The 12,195-nt window shown below is 38.7% G+C and overlaps 2 protein-coding genes across 4 annotated transcripts in view; one reads left to right on the top strand and one right to left on the bottom strand.

Moving 5' to 3' along the window:
• Window positions 1–215: 215 nt before the first annotated feature.
• LOC114290465 (beta-galactosidase) lies at window positions 216–9,112 on the top strand. Of its 2 annotated transcripts, XM_028234398.2 has the most exons (18): window positions 216–625; window positions 1,081–1,176; window positions 1,294–1,406; window positions 1,535–1,601; window positions 1,706–1,798; window positions 1,873–2,016; window positions 2,473–2,561; window positions 2,736–2,841; window positions 2,915–3,002; window positions 3,186–3,304; window positions 3,404–3,565; window positions 3,940–4,118; window positions 4,287–4,396; window positions 4,498–4,607; window positions 8,004–8,114; window positions 8,315–8,425; window positions 8,537–8,742; window positions 8,824–9,112. In XM_028234398.2, the coding sequence occupies exons 1-18, from the start codon at window positions 464–466 to the stop codon at window positions 8,933–8,935; spliced, it is 2,178 nt and encodes a 725-aa protein (XP_028090199.2). In that variant the 5' UTR covers window positions 216–463; the 3' UTR covers window positions 8,936–9,112. The 2 variants fall into 2 exon arrangements, with proteins under 2 accessions (XP_028090199.2, XP_028090200.2); XM_028234399.2 differs by lacking the exon at window positions 1,706–1,798.
• A 366-nt stretch (window positions 9,113–9,478) lies between these two features.
• Window positions 9,479–12,195, bottom strand: part of LOC114290466 (acyl-CoA synthetase family protein) — an 8,066-nt gene continuing 5,349 nt past the window's right edge. Inside the window, exons 4-6 of one of the 2 annotated variants that reach the window (XM_082902814.1) lie at window positions 12,117–12,195; window positions 10,819–11,118; window positions 9,479–10,677 (exon numbers count right to left, since the gene is read on the bottom strand). The exon at window positions 12,117–12,195 is cut by the window's right edge and continues 125 nt beyond it. In XM_082902814.1, coding sequence (XP_082758940.1) covers window positions 9,666–10,677; window positions 10,819–11,118; window positions 12,117–12,195 — 1,391 coding nt within the window. In that variant the 3' untranslated portion in view covers window positions 9,479–9,665. The remainder of the gene's footprint in view (window positions 10,678–10,818; window positions 11,119–12,116) is intronic. The other variant, XM_028234401.2, reaches the window with a different exon arrangement.

Genomic DNA, 12,195 nt, shown 5'->3' with positions numbered 1-12,195 from the left:
ATTTTCTAAAAAATAATTTTTAAAAAGGAAAAATAAATAAAGTGTTTTCAAAACAATATTCGATCATGAATGGCGTGAAATTGCCGTTCCGATGAACTTTTTCTACCGTAACAGGGAAGGGCGGGTGAGCCCGCCCTGAGAGTTAGGTGGGTTCCACTTTCTTAAATGTAACCTTTCCGCATTCTCTCTGCACGCATTTAAAAACCTTCACCTAGTCTTCCACTCCAACGACACCACTCTCACACCTCTCTCTCTCTCTCTCTCTCTCTCTATCTCTGTAATATACACATTCTGAGTCTCTGTTCTCAACAGAAAATAAAGAAGGGTCTCTCTCTCTGTTTCTTCAATTGTCTTTTAATTTTAATTTTTGAACAGAGAAAATAAAGAAATAAAAGTGAAGAACAGAGACAAAAGGGCACTATATTGATTTCAACTTCTTCAGGGTCATTGACCATTTGGATCAATGTTACTGTCTATAACCCTGTTTTTGTGGGTTTTTTGTTCTTCTTCTTCTTCTACTTCTGTTGCAGCCTCTGTTTCTTATGATGACAGAGCCATCACCATTAATGGCCAAAGAAGGATTCTCATTTCTGGTTCCATTCACTACCCTAGAAGCACCCCTGAGGTACCACCCTTCCCAATGCAATTCACATATACTTACAGATATATATATATATACATATTAAAACGTATAGTTGGTGTTAATGATGCCGTCAAGTTTTTTACGTTTTTAAGAATGTCCTTTTCTCACCCAGTATTTGTTGGATCTAATAATTGTTCGAATGTTTTTTTTTTTTTTTTTGGTCTTCCCTCTCTATTAAACTGTCCAAAACTACTAATCAATTTTTTTCAATCATCAAACTATTCAGAAATTTAGATATAAAATTACAAACATGGGAAAACTCTTGTATATTTGTTTCTTCAGCGTGTTCATGCCCTTGTGGCTTCTGGGTATTACCCATTTTCTCAATTTTTTAAAACTTTTTTTTGCTTTTGTTTTTGAAACTGTTGTTTTTTCTTTTGGAGCAATGCATTGCAATTATTATTATTATTATTATTATTTTTTTGGGTTGGTTGCAGATGTGGCCTGATCTTATAAAGAAGGCTAAAGATGGAGGATTAGACGTTATACAGACCTATGTCTTCTGGAATGGGCATGAGCCTTCTCAAGGACAAGTAATGAAATGCCATTCTCTTTTACACTCTTTTACCATTTTTTTTTTTCATTAAAAAAAAAAAAAAAAAAAGAGTTGAATTGAGAAGCTTAATATTTTGTTCTACAATTATTTTCAGTATAATTTCGCGGGGAGGTATGATCTAGTTCGGTTCATCAAGCTAGTGCAACAAGCAGGCCTTTACGTTCATCTCCGGATTGGCCCTTATGTTTGTGCTGAATGGAATTTTGGGTAAAAAATTCATACATGTTTATATATATATATATATATATATTTGTCCTCTGTTATATGAACATATTGTATGTTAATATATATGTTATATTCAATCATACTCTGTTTTTTGCTCTGTTTTGAAACAGGGGATTTCCTGTTTGGCTGAAATATGTTCAAGGCATTTCTTTCAGAACAGACAATGAGCCTTTCAAGGTTTGTTAATAAAAGTCACTTTCTTCTTTTTTTTTTAGCTTTCAAATTGGTTTGCTTATTCATTAATTTACTGGGTTTTGAATTTTCATTTGAGTGCATTAAAGGCAGCAATGCAAAAATTTACCAAGAAAATTGTTGACGTGATGAAGTCAGAAAAATTGTTTCAAACTCAAGGAGGTCCAATTATAATGTCTCAGGTTTGAAAATTACCTCATTCTAGTATTTGCTCTGTAATTGTTTTATTGATTCTGATTTGAATTGCAACTGATAGATAGAGAACGAATATGGACCGGTAGAGTGGGAAATTGGGGCTCCCGGTAAGGCTTACACAATATGGATGGCGCAAATGGCTGTCGGTCTTGGCACCGGTGTCCCATGGATTATGTGCAAACAAGAGGATGCTCGTGATCCAATAGTAAGTGGTTCCTTTTTTTTTTTAATTTAAAAAAAAAAAGAAAAGAAGAAGATACATGCACAGAAACTAATCCTCTTTTGGGTGCTCAATGACCGGTTTCTATGCACGTAGAAATTTTTTTTCTTTTTTTTCTCGCAACGATTTCTTTTCACCACCTGTCATTTTCCTTCCGTTGGTGGGGTTGTTGAACATAGCCTTCTCCACTTGGGGTGACCTTGAATGGCATAGTTATGACACAATTCAGTTATGAACGTATTAAGGGTCCCATTTATTTGTTAATACTTATTTTTCTTTCATTTTCTCTAGGTTTAGGGCTTGGAAAAATATAAATCAATGAGATTGACTTTTTCTTTCTTGATAAGCATATTTGGGTTGAACTGTCAAATAACTAAGCTATATAGTTTAATAAATAGAATCTCTCTCTCTCAAACAGTCTATTTTATTTATCATTTACAGATAGATACTTGCAATGGTTTTTACTGCGAAAACTTCAAACCAAACAAAAGTTCCAAACCCAAAATGTGGACTGAAGCCTGGACTGGTGGGTAAGTCGCACTATCAATACCCATATAACCCAAAAAAATTATGTTTTATTTTTTGGGTTTTATTTGTTGTTGTAAGTTTAGATTGTTTGGTTGACTCAGATATCACAACTCTTATAATTTTGTCCGAATCCTTTCTTACTTCGATTCTTCTAATTCCACTGTTTTTTTCCTCAGCGGTACAGTATTTGGTGCTTCAGTTTCTCGTAGACCTGTTGAAGACTTGGCATTTTCAGTTGCTAGGTTTATACAAAATAATGGTTCATTCGTGAATTATTATATGGTAAGTCAATTTCTGAATTATATTCTTGAGAGAAATAATTCAGCCCATGTATGATGATATTTTTCTGTGTCAGTACCATGGCGGGACAAATTTTGGGCGAACAACTGCTGGTCTCTTCATTGCCCCTAGCTATGATTTTGACGCTCCGATTGATGAATACGGTATGATATAGGGAAAAAAAAATTGTTTGTACATACAAGAGTTTTATTTGTACAGAACACACTTGCACACACACATACACACATGTTGTGAGATCATCAATAAGATTATCAAACTTGTATATATGATATGACATTTCTGGTGAAAATTCTAATCTTTTCCCCTTGGTTATGATGATTTGGAAGGATTACTTAGAGAACCAAAATGGGGGCATTTGAGAAATTTGCATAAAGCCATCAAGCAATGTGAACCAGCTTTAGTTTCCTCTTATCCCACAGTGACTTGGCCGGGCAATAATCTAGAGGTAGATTAACCGAAAGCTATGCATATACTGTGATTTTTGACATTTGCTGCTTTTTTGACTATTGCAACCGGCCTTTTTCGTGTCATTTTTCATTTCTAGGTTCACGTATTCAACTCAAAGTCTGCTTGTGCTGCATTCCTTGCCAACTACGACACCAAATCTCCGGCAAAAGTGGCCTTTCAGAATACACAATACGACCTGCCTCCTTGGTCCATCAGCATTCTCCTCGATTGCAAAATTGAAATTTTTAACACTGCGAAGGTAGAGAAATACACTCTTCCCTCTCAAAAACCATCCTCCATTTATTTCCAAAAATTTTCCTGTCTTTTAACAATTATTTCATGCAATTTTTAATGACATGCGAAGATAATTTTATGAATACAGAAGTATCAGAAGATGTAAAGCGTGTTATATTTGACATTAATTTTGAGAAAATTAAGGTTTCGTCTTTCTTCTATGGATAATTCTTAGTTTGTTATATTGTTTTTATGAATATCGAAGTATTAGAAGATGTAAAGTGTGTTATAGTTTGATTTTTATTTTGAGAAAATTAAGGTTTAGTTTTTCTTATATGAAATTTCTCATTCAAAAGGTTCCCAAAATGGGCTTTAACATTCGATCAAAATTGTTTTCAGATTAGCTCCGAAAGTTCACGGATGAAGATGACACCGGTGAATGGTGGAGTATTCTCTTGGCAGTCCTCCAATGAACAAACTGTCTCTGCCGATGATTCAGACACCATTGCAAGGGATGGGCTGTGGGATCAAATCAGCCTCACAAGAGATGCATCGGACTATCTTTGGTACCTAACAAAGTGAGTATTGTTTAATTTGTTTTAGTATGCACTTCATTATCTCTTCCCTTATCGAAGCATAAATTTTATGACAATAATAATAATAACAATAATAAATTGATTCATCATAGTCTAGTTTGAAACTTGAATATGATTTTCTTGTTTCATGTACTTTCTTGCTCGTGTCAGTGTGAATATACAACCAGGCGAAGCATTTTTAAAGAACGGGCAGTCTCCTACTCTGACCATTATGTCAGCAGGTCACACTTTGCACATTTTCATCAATGGGCAACTATCAGGTAAATGGACTTGTTCCGTAATTTCAATATATAATGGTAAAGTATTTTATTGAAATGAGCTTTAATTTGTCTCTTGATTTTGTAATACATGTTTATGGCAGGAACCACGTATGGATCGCTACAGAATCCAAAACTGACATATAGTGGCAACGTGAAGTTGAGAGCGGGAATTAACAAGATTTCTTTACTAAGCGTTGCTGTTGGCCTTCCGGTTAGTTCTTGTCTTAGTTGTTGAATTCACCCCATGTGAAGGGGAAATTGTCTTGTGAACACACCTTGGTTGGTCAACAAGGAAGTAGGCTACCAACCATGTCAAAGAAGGAGGCTGCCGAAGTCAAGCATGGAGGCTACCCAATGGCACTCCCACCTACTCCAAGGTGTATAAAATGGAATGGTGATGGTGAGTTGTAGACAGGGCAAATGGCAAAACACATTGCTGAGAGAAAGGCACAAAACAGAGAGAGCTAGTGAGAGCTATTTTCTGTTTGTAAGAGAGTGTGAGTGAGTGTGTTATATAGAGAGACAGTGAGTTGAGAGTGTGTAATCTCCTCCATTTGTTGATATATAACAACATCGCTCCCGTGGACGTAGGCCGGTTTGCCGAACCACGTTAAAACTCTTGTGTTTTTGCTTGTGAGTGTCCCCTGGTGTGCCCACGATCCGCAACAATTGGTATCAGAGCCCGGGTGGAGAAAAATCGAGTTTTTTCCGAAAGTGTCCAGATTTCGAAGTGGTCGAAATCCACTTTTGAGCATACCAGGAGGAAGGCCAGGAGGAGAGGAGTCCAAAACTTCAAACCACAGGCCGATCGGAGGTGTAACGCGCCGCCACGCGCCACCTGAATATCGCGAGTGACGACCACTCGCACACACGCGCCCCACGCGCCGACGAAGGAAGAAGACGAGTGGGGGCGCGCGTGAAACTGACGTCAGGCTGACGTCATCCTGAGCCGAGCCGAGCCGAGCCGTCGAGCCGTTGACCGCGCCGCTGACCAGGCCGAGCCGTGCCGGAGCCGCGCCGCCAGCCAAGCCGCGCCGCTGAGCCGCCGATTGACCGCGCTCCTGCGCCGTTGACCGAGCCGTTGACCTGCCAATCCGGAGGAATTATCTGGTGCTTCTCAGGCGCACCAGATTCAACAAATCTGAACCGTTGAAACTGTTCTGGCTAGATCTAGGCCATTCGGAGTCCGTTTTTGGCGATCCAATAGTGAGTTCCAACTATTTGGAGTATTCCGGACACATCCGTACGGTTAGTTTTTGAATCGGAGGCATTCAAACTCTTTTGGCTAGATCTAGGCCATTCGGAGTCCGTTTTTTGGCAATCCAATAGTGCGTTCCAACTATTTGAAATATTCCGGACCCATCCGTACGGTCAGATTCTTAAATCAGAATTTCTTTAAAAAGAGAAGAAATTTACAATGGCAGGAAAAGGCGCAAGTTTCATGATTGAGCCTTTTAATGGTAGTAATGACTTTACCCTGTGGCAGCAAAGGGTGAAAAACATTTTAACACGAGAAGGTCTGGTGAAAGCTCTTCTCAAAAAGTCCAACAAACCGGAAGACATAAAGGATGACAAGTGGGAGGAGTTGAGGGAATTGGCAAACAGTACAATTCAGTTGTATCTCGGGAACAACACACTCCGGGAAGTCATCAGTGAAGTAGATCCGGCGGAGCTATGGGCAAAGTTAGAGATGAGGTACAAGTCAAAATCTTTGACAAACCGGTTATCTCTAAAGAGGCAGCTATATACACTTAGAATGCCAGAAGGTGCGAACCTCACAGAACATCTGGACGAGTTCAATAGGATCACAATGGAATTGGACACCATTGGAGACAAGACCCAGGAGGAAGATAGGGCTATGATCTTGCTGGTCTCTCTACCTGCATCATATGAGCATCTCAGGACAACTCTATTGTACGGGAAGGATGCTCTTGGACTGGATGAGGTGATTGCTACGCTCATTTCTCATGAGTCGATGAAGAAACAGGAAGGTAGCAGTAGCAAACACCCAGAAGGAAATGCCATGGTTGCCTCAGAAAATGAGCAAGGCAGAGGTAGGTCCAATGATAGACGGGGTAGATCCAAATCAAGAGGACGTTCGCAATCAAGGTCAGGCTTCAGGAGAAAGTGTTATTACTGTGATCAGGAGGATCACCTCATAAAAGACTGTGCAAAGCTCAAGGAGGACAAAGCACTAAAGGAACAGGCGAGCTCATCAAATGTCGCTGCTGCAGTAAATGCTAAGGATGAGTATGCATTTACAGTTTCGTCGAGTATGACGAAACCTGACTGGATCTTAGATTCCGGAAGCACATATCATATATGCATGGATAAGAAACTTTTTTCTACCTACCAAGCCAAGGATGGAGGTATTGTTCGAGTGGCTAACAACACTGTGAGTAAGATTGTTGGCATGGGAACAGTACGGCTGAGAATGGAAGATGGAAAAATTTTCACGTTGGATGGAGTCCGACACGTGCCAAGACTGAAGAAGAATCTAATTTCCTTAAGTATGCTAGACATGAAAGGTTATAGCTTCACATCTAGCAAAGGAAATCTCAAAGTCATCCATGGAGATACGGTGATGCTACATGGACGACTGGAGGGGAATCTGTACAGGCTTGTGGAGAAGGTTGTGACAGACGGAGCTACTGTCACTTACCGGGCAAGACGTACAAGACATGCACAGAAGAGACATAGGGCCCAGCAGACATGGCAACCAAAGTGTACAAGAACGCATGGAGGCAGTTCGGAGGTACACAAGACGGAGCCATTGCGGCCAATTTTAAAGACAGCTCAGAGCAAAGAGACCAAGACAGCAAAGCATGTCCCAGGAAAGAAAGTTTCTTTTGCTCCTGAATTAGAGACATATTGGGATCTCTCCAAGACTGGATGGAAGGGAGAGATGCCATCTCAAAGAGTTGCAAAGTAAAGCTTTGCATGGCACCCCAGTGAGGGGGTGCCGGGCACTCCAGGCAAGGGGGTGCAAGCATCTCAGTGAAGAGATGCAGACTTTGTTGAATTTGGGCGTGACAAGATTAGCAGCAGTGTGTGCAGTGGATCACCTCACATGGGTTGAGGGGGTGATTTGTTGAATTCACCCCATGTGAAGGGGAAATTGTCTTGTGAACACACCTTGGTTGGTCAACAAGGAAGTAGGCTACCAACCATGTCAAAGAAGGAGGCTGCCGAAGTCAAGCATGGAGGCTACCCAATGGCACTCCCACCTACTCCAAGGTGTATAAAATGGAATGGTGATGGTGAGTTGTAGACAGGGCAAATGGCAAAACACATTGCTGAGAGAAAGGCACAAAACAGAGAGAGCTAGTGAGAGCTATTTTCTGTTTGTAAGAGAGTGTGAGTGAGTGTGTTATATAGAGAGACAGTGAGTTGAGAGTGTGTAATCTCCTCCATTTGTTGATATATAACAACATCGCTCCCGTGGACGTAGGCCGGTTTGCCGAACCACGTTAAAACTCTTGTGTTTTTGCTTGTGAGTGTCCCCTGGTGTGCCCACGATCCGCAACATTAGTGACAAAATTTTACCTTCTTTGGATGTTAATGACATTAATGGAGTCTTTTTAATGTCATACTGGATCGATTTCAGAATGTCGGTCTGCATTTTGAGACATGGAACACGGGGGTTCTTGGCCCAGTCACATTGAAGGGCCTCAACGAGGGGACAAGAGACTTGACAAATCAAAAGTGGTCTTACAAGGTTTGTTTTCTTGAATGTCGGTCTGTTTCCAAATTTATTGTGTGAATTTCAAGACGGTGAACTTCTGAGCCAATGATGAAACTTGAAAATCATAATTTAATACAGGGATACTGGGATGAAAAATAAAGCATGATATGGGAAAAGAAGCGCGTATAGTACATAAATAAGCAGTGAAAATTAAGATTGATGTTTCTATGCAGGTTGGTCTAAAAGGCGAGAGCTTAAAACTGCACACACTCGATGGAAGTTCCTCTGTCGAATGGGTTGAGGGATCATCATTAGCTACAAAACGACCCTTGACATGGTACAAGGTAATAATCATCCCAATCCCTACAGTATTTCATTTTTGTTGCTCATTTATGAGTTCCATATACGTGCAAATGAGCCAAATTCACTTTTAATTCACCTAATGATCTTTCCAGACTACGTTCAACGCACCAGCAGGAAATGATCCGTTAGCTTTGGATATGAGTACCATGGGAAAAGGTGAAATATGGGTAAATGGTCAAAGTATCGGGCGCCACTGGCCTGGATACAAAGCACGTGGTAACTGTGGCGGCTGTAGCTATGCTGGAATTTTTAATGAGAAGAAATGCAGAACAAATCGTGGTGAAGCCTCTCAGAGATGGTGAGAAAAATTATCGGTTACTCTGATTTTATTTTTTTTTTCTGCATATTTTAGTAAATGTGATGAGGCTGTTTATTTCAGGTACCATGTGCCACGCTCATGGCTGAAACCGAGTGGGAATTCGTTAGTTGTATTTGAAGAATGGGGCGGCGATCCAACTGGGATTTCATTGGTTAAAAGAACAGCTCAATGAGGATGATTCATCCTCACTGCATAAAATTTTGTTCGAGTTGTACTTTTTGCTTGATCCAAGCTTTGCACGTCCAAGGTTGTTGAGGAAACTGATTTGGTTAGGTTGGAGGTTCAACTGTACAATCATATTACATACAAACCATTTCTTGGACCATAGAATCTAAAGGTGATTAGCAAATAAGGTTTCAGTGTGTATGCTTTTTTTTTGTTCTTTTTTCATTTTTATTTTTATATTTAAAAAAACCATATATTTTATTTTGACCGACACACGTGTTCTTGAAATATCCCCATGTCTTGTAACAAAATGATAATTAAAAAAATTAACACGCAACATAACATATCAGACACGTGGACAAGTGTGTTTGTGGGGCGTGTTTGTGTCCAATACACAGCACCCATTTTGAAGTGTCTGTGGTTCCTTCTGCTAAAATAAAAATGTGTATGTGCTTCCTTGTTTCCCACACTCGATGTAAGTTACAACGTACTGTGGAGTAAGGAGACCACCGATTTGACAACTTCAACATCAATATAAAGATGTGCTCACTGAATTGCAATCACTGATGATTATAAACAGTTCACCAATATTGTTTTATAAAAGAGTTACACAACAAGAATTTGAGAATATTTCACACATTTACAGATACAAATAAAAATATGATAATCATTTCTTACAGACAAAATTACAAAACGGCCTTTAATTAACAAAGAGGCATTTCTAACTATACAAGATCTCAGAAAGAAGATAATTTATGACTCAAGGCATCAATGGCATCACTCAGATCCTTCGAATTCTGAAATACATCTTGTCCTTGAATCCTCCATCGCGCTAGTCTACTGCGAAGATCACTTAGCATCAGAAATCCATCATCCTTATCAATTTTGATGTCAAGTAGCTTCTTCATACAATTAAGCAAGTATTTGCCAGACCTTAGTTTCACCCGGCAAATAAAATCTATCCGTCTCCCTTCAGTGTCAAACAAAGAAGCCGACATACTCTCAACAACATCAGTTAAGTGGAAGACAAGGCGAGTTCCTGCTACAGCCTCCTTTTTACTACATTTTTCAAACCACGCAGTTGACTCTTCTTGTCCTTGAGAGTTCCATTTTCTATTCTTCAATCCTGCAATCTGATTTTCCGTCAAATGAAGTAAAGTACCAGTTGCAGCATAATGCAGCAGCAATTGACAACCATCTTCATTTATTCCATGGGAGCACCCAATCAAAATGCCCAATGGGATTTTCCAAAATAACATGTTTTTCTGAGGGCTAATCCCTTGGGACGCTTTTGCTTCATGGGCTGCAGAACTATTGACAGTTTTATTCCAATAGTTTATGTACATATCTTGAAATTTCCCAAGCCATAGTTGGATAGTTTTGCAATCATATTCCTGTAAGAGAGCATAATCAACCTTGCTGTCTTGGAATTTGGATATCTTGAGTTTCTTCCTATAGCTAGCTGTTTCTTTGCAATATTTGTCTGTGCATTTCTTGAGAACCCAAGACTCAGATATTTTACCCAAACATTCAACAAGTAGTTCCTGATGAGATTCGCTGATTGGATTCAGAATCCATGCAATGTAACTTGCAGCAGCAGTGGACCACGGAAGTTCGACATCATGTGATTGTTTAGTTTCAGTGGTCTCTACTGTGCCTTTTGAATGGAAATTTTCTGCGAGGCCTTTTCCAGCGAAGAGTGACATTGAGGCAAAAAAGAACCAATTTGGGAAGTTCATCGCCATAGCCCTGTTATGCAATAGTAGTATGTAGAAACATGAACTTCTAAAAAATATATATATATATATATATATTAAATTTTTTACCAGCAAATGTAGAATCACTTTAACGTCACAACAATAATTGTTTTGATGAGAAATGAAAACGTACCACCGAGATTTGTAATCTATCATTCCAATCTTTCTTGCATCCTGCTTAAAAGTTGGATCAGACTGTCTTCTAGCATGAGAAGCTGATTTGCTTGTACTATGAAGTAAATGTATAAAGTTTTGGTATGATAAAGGTCCATCCAAAGTCCTTAATAAGTGATGCTTGTGAGGGAAATATGCATGAGAAAAGGGTAGCTTCAGTGCAACTTCCATCGTTATGCCCCACCACATCGGTTTTGAAACTACATCAAGTATCATCGACACCAATTCAATTTGAAGCTCTAACACATAAGCCAAACCCCTGTTATACGTAACCAAGCCTAACAAGTTTAATAGTGGATAAGATATATTTTCTTTATTGATATTAATTTAATATTATATTATCGAATGAAAAAGTGACACATTATTACATTCTTTCTGACAAGGGTTTTTTCTTTTGCCAATGATGTCATCTGCTGAAAATGACCTAAATTTCAGAACCTATTCCTTTTTTAATATGTCTTACCATTTATCCCATCAATAGCTCATTATGGAACCTCAATCTGTGACGCATATGATGCCTGTAAATCTATCATCTAATTATTTGCAGCAAAACCTTGGTATTAACATATTATACTAATGCAAAAATGACAGCACACACCTAGAGTTTAAAGTATTATGTGATTCAATTCAATGAAGAGATCATATAAACTTTTATAATGTAAAACATAATAAGCCAGTAAATATAGCTGATTGATTTCTGAAATTACACAACCCCTGTATAAATTAGTCAACGAGGCACAAGTTTGAGAAAAGTAGAAAAGATGGTTAACTTGTAGAAAGAAGCTATTATATCAGAAAAGCTACACTCGACACAACCTAAAGTTTAGAGTCAATTGCAAGCTAGAGTTGCAAACTTGGTAGGATCTATAAAACTGAAGCTCAAATGGGCAAGAAATCAGATTTAGTCTCTCTGATTTTAAAAATTTAAGTTGAAGTTATTACAAATTAGTTGAACGCATTGACAATTTTACAAGGATTTAAGACAGTTCTCACAAAGAGATGCATACTGCTGCTGCATTTCTCTCAACACAAACTTATAAGTGACAGCTAATGTTCGACACACAAGCAAACAAAACAGGCAAAAAGAGGATTTCTTTGCCCAACCTTTTGGAACTTATCATGTAGTCACTAGAAGTATCATCAAAGTTTTACACAGGTGAACACTAGTTACAGTCATAACATATGATAAATTTACAGTTCCTTAAAGCATGGTAAAAGATAATATCAATAAGAATGTAAAAAAGTTTAGCAACTTACGTCATCAGAAACCAGTTATGCAATAGGGCTCTGGTCTCAACAAACATAGCAGGAGAAAGTGCCAAGCATATGATTATGG

Source organism: Camellia sinensis, chromosome 13 (genome assembly GCF_055761805.1).
Source record: "Camellia sinensis isolate YWXY chromosome 13, ASM5576180v1, whole genome shotgun sequence".
NCBI lineage: Eukaryota > Viridiplantae > Streptophyta > Magnoliopsida > Ericales > Theaceae > Camellia > Camellia sinensis.
The sequence above is the reverse complement of the archived record's forward strand: the minus strand, read 5'-3'. Positions and strand labels throughout refer to the sequence as shown.

Excerpts from the sequence above, each read along its gene's own strand:
- LOC114290465 (XM_028234398.2), top strand. The coding sequence starts at position 464 with ATGTTACTGTCTATAACCCTGTTTTTGTGGGTTTTTTGTTCTTCTTCT. Across the intron at positions 626-1,080 it reads ACCCTAGAAGCACCCCTGAG|ATGTGGCCTGATCTTATAAA; the intron begins GTACCACCCTTC and ends GGTTGGTTGCAG. Across the intron at positions 4,397-4,497 it reads CATCAATGGGCAACTATCAG|GAACCACGTATGGATCGCTA; the intron begins GTAAATGGACTT and ends TGTTTATGGCAG.